General features: G+C 42.6%; 1 protein-coding gene across 1 annotated transcript in view; it reads left to right on the forward strand.

Annotated features, from left to right (window-relative positions):
* The first annotated feature begins 6,644 nt into the window (after window positions 1-6,644).
* The window catches only part of atf6b (activating transcription factor 6 beta), a 59,264-nt gene continuing 50,330 nt past the window's right edge, over window positions 6,645-15,578 (forward strand). Inside the window, exon 1 of the mRNA XM_083646281.1 lies at window positions 6,645-6,910. Within this exon, the coding sequence (XP_083502407.1) occupies window positions 6,838-6,910 (73 nt within the window). The 5' untranslated portion in view covers window positions 6,645-6,837. The remainder of the gene's footprint in view (window positions 6,911-15,578) is intronic.

Consider the following 15,578-nt stretch of genomic DNA (forward strand, 5'->3'; position numbering starts at 1 on the left):
GTTTAGATAGACCATCCAACTCTTTCATCATGTTTAGATAGACCATCCAACTCTTTCATCATGTTTAGATAGACCATCCAACTCTTTTTTCATCATGTTTAGATAGACCATCCAACTCTTTCATCATGTTTAGATAGACCATCAAACTATTTCATCTTGTTTAGATAGACCATCAAACTATTTCATCTTGTTTAGATAGACCATCAAACTATTTCATCTTGTTTAGATAGACCATCCAACTCTTTCATCATGTTTAGATAGACCATCCAACTCTTTCATCTTGTTTAGATAGACCATCCAACTCTTTCATCATGTTTAGATAGACCATCCAACTCTTTCATCATGTTTAGATAGACCATCCAACTCTTTCATCATGTTTAGATAGACCATCCAACTCTTTTTTCATCATGTTTAGATTGACACACACACATACATGAAGTGCTGTGAGTAGCGGCACTTCTCATTTCTCATACTCACCACATGTGGGCTGAACCACAGATCCATCCGCTATAACATAATAGGTTGTCTCCACCCCTTGTTCAGCACTTCCTGCTAGAAAAGATCAAGAAAGTGTCCTTCAAAATGTTATCATCACCACTGATTATCTGCTTTCAAACAGACAACTTTTGTCAAGTTAAAACCGTCTATACAGTGGAAACCCAGACATATTGGCTAAGGCTTGAAGTTACTTACTTGCAAGATCATGGCCAACCCACATGTAAATGCCCTGCACATTTAATGCCTATTTAACTCAGCCTGTAAATTTCATGTACATAAAATCTATTTAACTCCGACTGTAAATTCATGTAAATCCACTGCCTATTTAACGTCTTTTTAACTCAGTCTGTAAATCTCACGTAAATTCTAAGTAAATTAATATTTATTATCCACAGAACTCTTCACCACTCATGAACATATTGTATATATTTACTCAATTTGATTGCACTTGCAACTTTGTGATTGTCTTTAGTTATCTTCCTACTTCTTATCCCTGTATATTGATGTGACCGCTATGCTGCATACAGACACTAGGACAAATTCCTCGTATGTAACTTGCATACTGTGGCAATAAAAGTGATTCTGATTCTGATCTGATCTGATTCTATCATGAAAAAAATACCATGATTTGATTTTAATGTTTTGCGATCAAATATTGTGTAAAAGTCACGTTTTTCTAATCGCGATGATCTCATTCGGGTCTTCTGAGGTCATCAAAACTGTTTATTCTGATGCAGAACTGGCGCGTAAATAACAAGAATATGGTATAATGTAATTGTTTTATTCTCAAGAGAACAATGCCACTTACAGGTCAAGCTTCGTTCACCTCGTCTTTTTGACCAGCATCTCCAAGTGATGAAGATGATGATGAGGAAGAGCAGGATTCCAGACACCACACCGACACGAAGATGCCAGTAGCCAGGAGTAGCTGGACGACAAGAAGAAGAAGAAAAAGATCATTCGGCACCTAAAGCTTACTGTACCTTCTTGAAGACTTCACATTTATATCCGCATTGCCTTACTCTGATTGTCCCCTTTTTGGGGGGGTTTTCTGGTAGTAGTTTTGTTTTTTGCCAGAGTCATCCTGGTTGTTGCCACTGGGGTTGATGGTGATATAAGTGTTGGTGGTGTTGACATTGACGGTGATGTTGCCAGAGATACTGATGCTATCAATGTTGTTGTTGTTGTTGTTGTTGTTGTTGTTGTTGTTGTTCTTATTGCTGTCATTGCAGCTGCTGTTTCGGTTGGTGGTGGTACTGGTGCTGGTGATAACAGAGTGTCATAGTTAACTTTGTGAGGGATAGAGAAGATTTTACACTGGGCAGAAACAAGTAAATTAATTATTCATTTAGCAATCAATGGCAAGATAGCTTCTCGTTAACAGCCAATAGTCTAATCAAAGGTGCCTGAAGAAGAAAAAGTACTGGATTGAACTTTGTCTACTATTTCACAGTACTTGCCGCGCATCTGTCACAGTTCTCTTACCTTTGCTCACAGTCAGATACACGGCTGGTTTACCATCACAGTAGTACAATCCAGAGTGAGCAGGCTTCACTTTGGTTATAGTCAGTGAATTGTTGGTGGAATCATATTGCCTGCTTTGTCCTTGAACACGCACGCGCCTCCCGTTTAGAAAGACATAAATGTCTTGTTCTCCTCCACTGATGATTCTGCTCCACCTTAGAACATAACCAGCATGAGGGCATTTCAGAGTGACGTTGGTCTTCTCCACAGCACTTTGTCTCGCTGTTCCTGTACACAACAAACACATTGTGGGAGTAAATACCTATATCGATGTTGCATCAAGTAGGAACATGTCAAAAGAAAATCTGAACACTGATATATTGTAAAATAAAATACAGTAACTTGGATGTTGCTTGTTATTACCTGGTGGTATCACTGACAACGCCACAGCTCCATCATTACAGAAGTACGTTCCAGTGTCTGAGACCTTAGTTTTTAATATGTACAGTGATTTATCTGCCAATGATGTATATCGTTTCATTGGATCATGAATGTGTTTTTTCACCTCGTCACCATCAACTGTAAGTATGTCAACTTTGCTTCCATTGCTCTCTCTGCTCCATGTTACTTTGTCCTCCTGCACAGAGCGAGGACACAGAAGAGTGACTGGGCTCTTCTCTTCAACTATCTCATGGTTCATCTCTGCAAAATGAATAAATATATAATCACCCGTTTAGAAAGACACAACATTTCTAATACAGAATAGTGAGCATCTCTGATTTAGCAGGTGGTGTGTGTTTTAACAGTGCCCCAATCAAAATCCATTTTAATTGCCAAAAGCAATGGGTGCACATTGAATTTGATCTGGTTTTGGTGTTCACACATAAGACAGACACAAATTATGGTGCCGCGTCTATGTGCCGACAGGCCGCAATGCCGATAGCCCACAAGCAGAACCAGCTGAGCGAGGTGACATGTAGCGTGTCGGTGGACCGGCTGGAGCTAAGCTCTCCCCGCCCCCACGCCTAAACCTAACCTCCCCCCACGCCTAAACCTAACCTCCCCCAGACCCTAACCCTAAACCTAACTTCTCCCACCCCCCACGTCTAAACCTAAGGTCGGCATAGTGGGTGGACACCCAATTGACATGACACGATGACATGACACTTGCAACTCCAAAACATGACAGGACCTCGACATATAGATGTACTGTATGACTAAACATAACAGTAAACATGATTAAACATAAACATATAGATGTACTGTATGACTAAACATAACTGATTATTAAACATAAACGCACTCATTTGAAAGGTCCTTACCTGCATTACTGGCAGCACAGAGCAGAGAAAAGGCTAACAGGCAGACAAAGACGTTGACCTTCATCCTGATACAGACTGGAATGATCATTAGGTGCAGAGAATACATTTAGACTGACCACAGTTTCCCTTTGAGCTGAGAACAGGAACTCAGTTGTCAGCCTTACGTGTGTTGCGGCCTGCTTGAAAAGGATGCTACGTTTTCACACATCGGTCTTGTTTGAGAAGAAACACTGCTGTTAAAGCATTGTATTTCACTACCAACAAATATATGTGTTGAAAATGAGTGGGTGATCTGTGATGTTTTGTTTTCAACTCCAAAACATGACAGGACCTCTCACTCACAACAGTTGTAAAAGATCAGATATTGTTTCAAACTATAAATGCAGCGCAAGCATGATTTTTTTTTTTTTACATTTTGCGCTCCGTGACATGCATGAGCTGCAAGAAATGGATCAACTGTAATGGAATCAAGTAGAGCAGATGTAAATGTAAATACTGTAGGCTAATAATAAATGTATGAAAATGATACTAATGACTATGACTAATGTGAAAAGTCCTTACCTGCATTACTGCCAGCACAGACCAGAGCAAAGGCTAACAGATCAAGAGATTCAGCCTCACCCTGATACAGGCTGAAATGATCATTACACAGAGCTTAGACTAACCACTGAGCTGACAACAGGAACTCGGTGGTCTTGAAAAGGATGCAATGTTTTCAACACACCAAATCAAACGTCTTGTTTGAGAAGAAAAACACTCACGTTACTTTTGACTCAAGATTTAAGATGTTTATTGTCACTCCGTTTGCACAAGTACACTAATGTGAAATTCTTAGTACGGCTGAGCCGAGGCTCCACAGGACATAACATAAGAATATAATCAAAAGCAACACATGATCAATATGAAACATAGCGAGAAACACACAAGAGCAATAATCTATCTATCTTATATCATCATCAGTATATAAATGGGAGCTAGGGCTCTGTCTGTCCCACTGATGACATCATCAGTGATGTCATAAATCCCACTGTGACATCATCAGTGATGTCATAAACCACTGATGACATTAGTCCCACTGATGACATCATCAGTGATGTCATAAATCCCACTGTGACATCATCAGTGATGTCATAAACCACTGATGACATCAGTCACACTGATGACATCATCAGTGATGTCATACACCATTGTGACATCATCAGTGATGTCATAAACCACTGATGACTATCCTAGCCTATTCAGATGCCCTCCTCTCACCTCTCACTCCCCTGACAAGGGAGTCATACGCCAAAGTAGTTGCTATGCTTGCCATTTGCTAAATAAAGCCGCTTGTTAAATCTTACCGACTGGCCTCTCATGATTGAAGTGAGGTTTCAGACCAAATTTCAATCAGCAGGCCGCCATATTCGCATAACCAAGTTTAAGAATAAGTATGACGTCAGTTCATCCTAGTACATAGCCTATAGCGAGGGTTCTACGACACCTCTCTCGCTGGCATCACGGCTGTTCTGTCCTCTGAAGCTGTCGTTTCGCCCCACCCACCTCCCCAGTCCACCCCCAACGAGTCTTGACTCCCAAAGGGGGGATTCTCTATCCTAGCCTATTCAGATGCCCTCCTCTCACCTCAAGAGGAGCGTCACCTGACAAGGGAGTCATACACCACAAGACATTTTGTGTCTTTGTGTGCTGAGAGGGTGCTGCCTCTAAACCTAATCAATTCTGGATCTGTGATCGTGATGTTACCTTACCTGTTACCTTACCTTACCTGTTTGCCATGTTGATAGAGCTGTGCATCTCGATGTGGCGCGGCTATTGGGTGTGTATTGCTCTGCTAACCTGTCCTGTCTTCTCCAGATCCTTGAGTGATCCTGCTGCACCTGTGACTGAGGTAGCAGGTCCAGCAGGTCATTACAACAACACCAGTTGTATATTAGAAAACTGTCAATAGTTTTGAAGTCATTCATTTAGTTTGACAGATATTGAAAGTTGATTTGAGGTCAATTGTGGACCAGTGATGTAATTCAAATGACTAATGACATCACTGGTCCACACCTGAACTCAAATCAACTTTCAATAACTGACAAACTAAATTAATGACTGTGAAACTGTTGACAGTTTTCTGATATACTACAGCTACTGATGTTGTAATGATACAAAGCTGGTTGATGATTGGCTGTGCTCCTTTAACACTTGTTGAGACTGACTTGCTGGGACTCGATCAAAGTTGACTTGGTGACACTTCTGGTATGGATGCAATATAGATGGCCTTGAATTTCCACCTTTTCTGGGATATTAAATATGAACAGTTGTGGGAAGTCAAAAAGGATTCCATACACCAGGATCCAAGTGCCTTAATATTTCACTAGAGGGCGCCCTGCTGTCACTGTCACTTACAAACCACAACCCCATGTTATAAACACAGGACCACAGCTATGCAAACAGTCTCTGGAGAGTCTGGCAAGCGAGACTACTCCAATTATGACTCTCTGTTCATATACCACCTGCTCCATTCCCATTCATTTACCTAACCTAACAACGACTAATATTGGACGCGTGCTGTGCTGTTGTTCAGTTGCACACCTTGATAGTTCTTGTTTAAAAGTTGCTGCTTCCCATTGTTATTTTAATGTTAATTCTTTCTTCATTCATTATTCTTACTTTTCCCCCTCCGTTACTGCCCTTCGGAATGTACTTTAGATGAACTACTGGTGGTAATGCCAATAAACGCCTCATGAATTGATGTGGGTAGAATACCCTGTCCTTATTCACCCTTTCCTTCATGTCATGTAATCAATCTCCCTCCCCAAAAATGAACAATAACAATAAAAACCTATAGCCTATGGCTGCTACATCTGGGACATTTTAAGACAGATAATCAGATGGATTGGTTGCACAAACTAGTCGTCATACAAAACGACAATTCAAATATTATTTTCAGGGGGGGGGGGGTCATTTATGAATCAAGCTTGAGCTGCAATGTGTGTGAACGTTTTGTTTTTGTTTTTGGGGGTAAACCAATAAAATACCATGAAATACCATGACGACCGACCATTGGATGATTTTTCCTGTCAATCAAAACCTGTGGCTTCCATTGGGCCAAACCAGCTTTAGACCCCTGCCTCTTTAACTCCCTTAACAATAGGTTGGCCCGTGCCCCAATCACACTGCTCGAATCGCTTTATTGGTCGAGCAGATTGTCGATCACGGTGTTCTTCGCTCCCATTGGCTCCTCTGTCGTAAGTGGGCGGTGTTTTTCTGGAAAATACGTTTCCTTGTCTGTCATGTCATTATAATGCGAGACTGACTGAAGACAAGAATCGATAGCTCGTTATGGAACAGATTTAATAACAATATTACTTATCAGACCGGGGGGACCACCTCGTTGGCTCCAACTGCAAATGACGCGTACGCCTCATATCACCCAGCTACTTTAATGCGAGTTAGCATTGAAGCTAACTGTTTGTTTAGCTAGCAGTGATCACCTCGCTATCTGCGACCCCCTCTGCTCTGCTCTGCTCTCCTCTTCACGCTGCTCCGCCGCTCTGCGGCAGCGATGACTGCGGACCTCCTGTCTGATCTGGACAGCCGCTTCTTCGCGGATAACCTCCTGACGAACGAAGACTGGGGTGAGTTACCGATTCAAGTCTTTTGAACGGAGATATGAACGTGTTTTTAACCCGGGGCGATGTCGCCTACGGACGGTAAAGGCATGGAGGATGCCCCGGTGGAGCGCGTCACCCATCCCCGACCAGCTGGGCGAGACCCGGGCGGTACAGCCCCTGCTGCTAGCTGCCAAGCTTCACTAAACTCCATAACATCAGTTGTAGTAGTCATTTATTTCTGTCCTCAGTGACACTTTCCCAGAATCGTTATAGTCCATAGACATAATAAGCAATAATGCATCAAATGCAATGGAAAACAACAAGGAAATGGCCGATAAGGTGTCACGTACTGTAGGCTGAAGCTATTAGGCCTATATTAACGTTATACATATCATGCACTCGAAACGTGTTTATTTGAGGAAACTATGGTTAACATGTGGGCAGAGAGATGCACGTTGATCCATATCACATGCGGATATAGTGTGTTTCCTTGTCAGCAGGCAGACCCGGTCACCCGGATATGTCAGTTATCTTGCACAGCGGGTGGAAGCCTGATCACACGTTAGTCCTGCATGCTAGGGCTGCAAATACCGATTATTTTCCATCGTCTATTGTTTTCTTCAATTAGTTGTTTTGTCTGTCTGTCTGTCTGTCTATCTGTCTATCTGTCTATCTCTAAAATGGAGCATGTGGGCAATGTTTGTTCTCTGTTTACATTTTTGTCCCACTGATGATGTCATAGAAGGCATTGTGATCATCAGTGATGTCATAAGACTGAAGGTGTCATCGGTGATGTCATAAGACTGATCATGTCATCAGTGATGTCATAAGACTGATGATGTCATCAGTGATATCACAAGGGCAAAATCATCTTATGACATCATAGGCACTGATGTAAACACACACACCCGCACGCATGTAAGCTTAATGGCAATAACATTTTGTGAGCAACACACACACACACACACACACACACACACACCTGCACGGCAATAGAGCAGGCATATGCGAGCTGCAGGTGAGGCCTAGCGAGCCCCTAGGAATCGAGCCCAAGCTGACGTCCTCAAATATCTTGTTTTTGTCCCCAAGATAATCAGTTTACTGTCATAGAGAGGAGCAAATAAACCAGAAAGTATTCACATTTAACACGTTCACTGCCATTGACGAGATATCTCGGCTTACAGAATCCAACGGTTCACTGCCAATGACGAGATATCTCGGCTTAAATTTTTTTTTTTTTTTTTTGACGGTGGGACGTGGATCAACGCTCCCCACGTCTCCTATAAAAATATTGGAGTCAGCGAACGTGTACAACCCATTCCACGGACCCACTAAGTGGCGACAGTGCTCTCCACACTAGAAAAATCAGAGCCAAAACTGTAGGGGAACGCGCGAGGAAACCATTCTCTACTGTAAAATGGATTGGCGAAAACGCTTTCACTTTCGCGCATTATCGCGCTGGGAGCTGGTGGTGGGGGATTCCAAAAATAGACTGGGTGGAAAACACACTTTGAAACACGCAGCATAAGGCCTAGAATCGCACAAAGCTTCATCAAAGCTCTCAAACCCAAGAAACGAGTGAGCCCTATCCACACTCGCTGCCAGGGAGGGAGGCTGCTCAAACTCGCAGCAGCAGCAGCAGCAGCAGAACACTCGCTTGTGACAAACGCTGCTGAAAGCCACAAGACACGCCCACGGAGGGAGGAGTTTGAAGGAGAGGGCGTTCAGAACTATATTGTTTAGATGTCTGATCTCTTACTGATGCCAAAAATAAATGGTTAAAGTGACTGTTCTGCCTGTTTGATTGAATTTCACAAAACTGCGATTATCTCAGCTTTCAGTCTCAGATGCTGAAACCATGCTGTACTCAACGGCTAATATCTACATAACTACTAACTCTACAAACTAACTCTTTTAGACAGAGAAAGCACACATTCTATTAGTACTTTTGTGAACTTTGTGTTCACAAAGTCCAAGCAGAAAATAATCCTCGGCTCTTGTAAAATGAGCCAGAATCCTCAAAAAAACCCTCTGGCAGAACCTACCTACAGTAAAAAAAAAAAAAGGCTGGCAGTGAATGTGTTAAGAAGCTGGAATCAAATAATTTTGACTTGCTCTCTAATTGTTATTGAGGGATTTATTATAAATATTTAATAACTAAGTTTACTTTACTTCAGCCGTCCCTGTGTGCTGGCAGAGCAAAGACAGTGAACCCACGTGTAACACATCGTTATTTCCTGAAGTGATCAGGCTTTTTCCTGGATCAAAATGAGGCAGGTGGTTCTAGGGCCAATATAAAGAATCAGCTGATCAGCAGTTTGCTAAAGAAACGGCGTCACTGGGTGGAAACGGCAATGGGACCCTATGCAGCCAGCCTTGAGTGTCTCACCCCCCCCCCCCCCCATCCCGGCTGTGCTGTTTACATTTTAAAAACTGCGACAGTTCACACAACTTTAACATGCATGCATACATCAGACTCTTGAGCGACTTCCTGCTCTCACTCAAAATGTCAAAATATAAGCAATGTCGTTTTTGAGATGTTAATGTTTGTTTGGCACAAACAAACTGCTGTGGTTCCGGCTGTTTTACGGTGTCGTGACGTCATGGTGATTCCTCGTATTTGGGAGTTTTGAGACAGATTTCGTTTGAGGGAAATCCACTGATTACCGATAGGTGGCTGATACAATGATTTGTTGTTGTTGTTGTTGGAATGAAAATAGACATTTTCTATGTTGATTGTGCACCGATTTGACTCTGCAAAGGTGCTCAGAAGGCTGCTTTTTTAAACAAATAACTTTATTAAAGAATATTTAACGTTAAATTGTCAAGACATCGGCGTAATACAAATGACAGAAATCCAGCGAGTGCAACGCTTGAAAGAAAACGGTGTTTTCCTGAAGTCAGAGTTTTGTCACGAGCAGGAGGACGTGGCACCAAATTTGACAGAGGTGGCCGCCTCCAAATTGTCTGCAGGAAAAACCCTGGTGATTGTATCCAAAATACAAACAAAGAGTCAAACCGATAAGAGTTATGGGGGGGGGAGTTTTTCTTTGAAGGTGGTTTCCTGAAAATATAATATATATATATTTTTTTTTACAAAGACTGCACAATATTGTCACAATATTGTCTTAATTAATTGTCTTAATATTGTCTTCTGAGCACGGCTGATGAGGCTCACAGCAGCGTCACGGGTTACACCAGTCAGTGCCATCTGCTGGGTCATCTGTGACCTGGTACAATGGGCAGTGTCTCACTCACACACACACACACACACACACACACACACACACACACACACACACACACACACACACACACACACACACACACACACACACACACACACACACACACACACACACACACACACACACACACACACACAGACACACACACAGAGCCATGATGACAGTGTTGGACCTGGAAGTGAGGGTTTACCTCTGGCCTCCAGCCACATTCTGGTCAGTTTGTGGCTTGTAATAGAGAGAGGGCCAAAGTGAACGTAACTTCCTGCTTTTCTCCCTGTACCAGCGTGTGAAATAATATGCCGGGCGGAGAGATACGTTACTTTTTGATCCCGTTTGAATTGTGCGACGGCGTACAACTGCATGTCAAGAAAGTCACAGTTTGTCCTGAAACTGAAACGTAAGGTTTAGTTTTGTCAATCAGCTACATCTTGTATCGCACATTATACGTCACACCATCAACAACAATGGACTGGCGGGAGAGACGTCACTTATGCTACTGGTTGGTTGTGCGTATCTTTCTTATTTATAACTTATAGTGCCACAGTTTTACCACAAACTGTGACTTTCTCGACTTGCAAAGTTATCTTTTACATTGACAAACATGATGTGTGTTACTCCTGTGGCACGATTCAAACAGGATCAAAAGGTGGAGCCAACATTTGGAGGTCTGAAACTAATAACAAAAACAGTTAGTTTGTGGGTCTGAGAATGAAAGGAGGTGATGTTTTGAATGTTTCAGTTACAGCTGGTAGGCAAAGACATCAGGTTTCATGTCAAACTCTGTACACCTATTTCCTCAACCAGTGGTTTCCAACGTGCGGGAGAGAATGTAGAGAATGTAGACTTAGAGAATGTAGACTAGAGGAATGACTGTTTTCATCACAGCTTCACTACACTACCTGCAAAACAGTCATTTAGTTCTGCACAAAATCATATCTAACAGGGTGGGGGGAAAAATCGATACACCATAGTATCGCGATATTTTGCCTGACGATATTGTATCGATATTTGGACGCCAAGTATTGAGTCCAGAGAAGCTTAATAATAATACGTGTGGGGCCAAAACAAAACAAAAAAACACTGCATGTTTTACTTCCGGTGAGGTCTAGGAAAAGGAGTTAGACAATATATCGAAATATCGCAATATTCAATATATCGCAATACTAGCATATCGCAATATCGCAATACTATTGTATCGTGACTCAAGTATCGTTTTAGTATCGTATCATGGGCATCTGGTGATTCCCACCCCTACTAACAATTAAAAAAAAAATCTCTGATTTGGGTCTGAGAGACAGCATCTCATCAAATGGGTGTCCTGTCCTTAGCGCTGATGTGGGGTCCTTGATATGGAAAAGGTTTGGGAACCACTGTCCTAAACTAAGCCCAGACTCAGACAGGTGCACCCAACACAACACCACCTCTCCCACAACAGTCCACAGGTGGTTTACTCCTTCAGCCCAGGTTCAAACTAAAGTGAGACATCCAATCTCACCCTGGGCTCCGCCGAGCTGAGTGAAAACACGACTATTCTCGTCATGTGGGAACCAACCAGGCAGGAAGTGGGAAACAAACACCACCTACCAGCCAAACGCCCTGGGGCCGTTAATGTTTTGTTACACCTGGCAGGTAACCAGTCGTTATTTGTTCTTGCTGTTCTGAATTTGGCCATGAAAGCGGGGACAGTAGATGGTGAATTTGGCAGAGACAACAGGGACAGTAGATGGTGAATTTGGCAGAGACAATAGGGACAGTAGATGGTGAATTTTGGAATTTACCGCCCTTTGTGGCCGGTAGACAAAAGATGAGTTTACGGCTCTGTTACTGGCCTTGTTACTGGGCTTGTTACTGGGCTTTGGCAGCTGGGCAGTAAAACACTGGCTAGATTAGATTAGACTGAGACTGTAATGACCCCTGTGGGAAAAGAGGGTCAGTGCAGCAGCAGCAGCTGCAGAGAATAAGACAAGATAAATCAAACTCAGAACAGAGTCAATCCAGAGCGCAGACTAGACTAGAGACAAACATACATCAGATCATCACGGGAGAAAGATCATAATGAGGACAGAGCAGTAGATAATGAAAGTGAAACCTGAGTCACACAGACGCGCCCGACCGAACCACCGCCTGAGGACATGTTGTTGTCTTCTTCAAAGTATTCAACCAAAGAACAAATGTCACTCCAGCCTCAGACGGCTGAAAACATATTCCTCCTCCTAAGCTAAGGGAATTAAAGGATTACAAAAACTGTTTTAAAATTTTTGCTCCCCTCGGAAAAATGTAATTGATGCGATGGATTCCTTGTTGATATATGTCACGAAACAAACAGATGTGAAGAATAGACACTCAAAAGTGTGTCTATCAAACAAACCCAAATAGCTTTGTGATAGTGCTTTATGTATGTAAAGGAACAGCTCACCCTAAAATCCAAAATACATATTTCTCCTCTCACCTATAGTACTATTTATCCATCTATAACATTTTGGGATAGTTGCCTGAGTTTTGGAGATATCGGCCGCAGAGTTTCTGCCTTCTCTTGAATACAATGGAACTGGATGGCACTCGGCTTGTGGTGCTCGAAGCACCAAAACAAATACATTTGAAAAACTCAACAGCATTGTCTCTTTCCAGAAATCATGACCCGGTTACTCAAGATAATGCACAGACTTTGTTGTGAGCAGTTTCATGTAGATACTATTTTCTTTTGCAGTCTCATGTAGGAACTAGCTAGCAGCTAGCCGGTGTAGTTCGGTCAAAAGAAAATAGTTCCTCCTTGAAACTGCTCACAACAAAGTCTGTGGATTATCTTGAGTAACGGGGTCATGATTTCTGGAAAGAGACATTGCTGTTGAGTAGGGATGTCACGATACCAAAATTATGAGTTCGATACCGATACCTGCCTAAGTATCTCGATACCGATACTGAAACGATACCACGGCAAAAAACTAAAACATCAGGAAAAGTATTGGAATAAATAGAGGGGACAAAACATGGAACTTAAAACTTATTTTATTGATTTAACAAGGTAATGCACAGCCATGTAGTCATTTTACTACATGCTGGTAGTACTGCCACCACGTGTGGCGCTGAACATGCTAGAACTTTTATTATCTAGTGTAAAATTAACATAATCTCTCCTGTAAACATATTTTAAAGGAATGTCAACCGTTTAAACTTATAAATAATATAAATAAAATATATTTTCACACAGCTGCTACACTATTATAACTATTTGTTTTATCCAAAAAAAGTACTCTGTACTTGCAGCTCCTAAGCTTCATGCAAGCAAGTGCCTGATTTATGGTTAATCTAGTAATATATATTATTTTCACACATAAATGTAGGCTATTGAAATGTAGGCTTATTATGTGGTGTATTCCCAGCCCCCCCCCCCCCCCCCCATACGTGTAGGCTAGGTGTTTTTTTACAATGAATTCGTATATCATTAATAATTGGGATTATTGTAAATATTAGGATAGGTGAGATCAGATGACTGCTTACCATGTAAAAGCTTTAATAACACTGGCATTGAGGACCATAGTGTTATTAAATATTGTACATGGTATGCAGTCATCTGATGTCCCCTCCCCTAAACGTTACATGTCATGACTTTCTCCTTGGCAGAGATCTGTGCTCCAGCACATTGCCTCGTGTTTCACTGTAAACGAGTAGGCTATTGTGACAAGCGAACTTTTTCAGTGAAACAAGTTCGCTTGTCACACAATACTCGTTGGACTTATTTGAGGGCATGTATGTTTATCGTTCACGTTCGCTAACCTGTCGGTCTTTAAACTCTTTGAACAGGTCTGGATGCCTGTCGGCAAGATGTTTAGCCAGGTTCGATGTGTTTGATCCTTTCGCTTGCGTCACGTTGAAGCACCTTTTACACACTGGTTTGGATGTGTCCACGGGCTTGCCTTCGCTGTCGGCAACGTAAGCAAAATATTTCCATATTTCGCTTCGTGCATCTGCTTTTTCTACAAGCGTTGGTCGGCTTGCAAGACTAGAAGAAGCCGCTGCCATTTTCGCTGCGTCTGTCCTGTGTGTCGGGGTGCTGTAGTGAGGACTGAACGACTGTGGCCAGAGAGCGAGCAGAGAGGGAAGAGAGGAAAGTCGACACGCCCCCACATGAAGCAGACAGAGAGACGAGCTTTTTTTCACTTTTCACGAGTCACCATTGGTTCAAGGCAAGGCTGTGTTGCCTTCACGTGAGGTGGGAGACAGGCTCTCAACTGTAATGCCGCTGTGTCTCTCTCCTCCGCTAACAAACACCACGGTCGCACACTGACGCAACCCATGAAATTTTTTTAAGTATCGGTACTAAATTAACGTGGTATAGTATCCTTTTTAACGGCAGGGAACCGCGGTACCATACTAATACCGGTATACCGTGCAACCCTACTGTTGAGTTTATCAAATGTATTTCTTTGGCACTTTGAGCACCACAAGCCGAGTGCCATCCAGTTCCATTGTATTGGAGAGAAGGCAGAAACTCTGCGGCCGATATCTCCAAAACCCAGGCAACTAAGACAATCACTCTGATTGGCTAGTCAGGGCTAGTGTCCTCTAGTCTAGAGAGAGAGTGGCGTCAGCGGAGGACCAAAATGCGAGACTCATTAGCCAATGAACAGCCAGGAATGGGTCTCGCGCTACTTTTGCATGCTAAAATAAAGCTGATAATGTACGATTTGATTCAAGGGGGGGCAAACCCTTTCAGAGTACAACACAAACTGTCTATTTTGCTGCAACTCGACAGTGCTGCTTAATCCAGGACCTTACTTCCTGGAACTCTTGAGAGTAAAAAACTGGTCCATTGGAGTGAATGGAGAGAGATGTCGGGACTCTTCTATCTACAGTACATGGCTCTGGTCAGGGCTAAATCAATCACTCTCATTGGCTGGTGGTCAGGGCTAGATCAATCACTCTGATTGGCTGGTGGTCAGGGCCTAGCGAAGCAGGGCAGGAGAAGAAAAGAGGGCACAACACACAAAACACTGCTCATTTTCCAACTTGATCTCATCTGATCATTCCAACATAGGGATGTTTTCAGGACGACGTGTCTTTGGGGAAGTCTCATGAGCCTGTCTGTCGCTGCAGGATAGCACCCATTTCACTGTGCTTTCTTATTGTTCCACCTCCGCCTCTTCCTCTACATGTACAAAAACAAACACAAACAGACCAGGGCTGGGCTGACATACACACCAGCGCCATTTACAACTTTCTATCAGAGATATTAGAGTATTACCAAACCCTTTAACCCATTGATACCTGATGCAGCATTTGTGTGTGTATCCCTTTAAGACCGGTCTTAAAGGGATACACACACAAATGAGGGATATACATGCAAATGCTGCATCAGGTATCAATGGGTTAACGCAGGGCTTCCCAAACTTCAGAACGCCACTGCCCACTTTGAAATGTGAACCAACCCTTTAATCACAACTCTG

Source organism: Poromitra crassiceps, assembly GCF_964638095.1.
Source record: "Poromitra crassiceps genome assembly, chromosome: 11".
Taxonomy (NCBI): Eukaryota; Metazoa; Chordata; class Actinopteri; order Beryciformes; family Melamphaidae; genus Poromitra; species Poromitra crassiceps.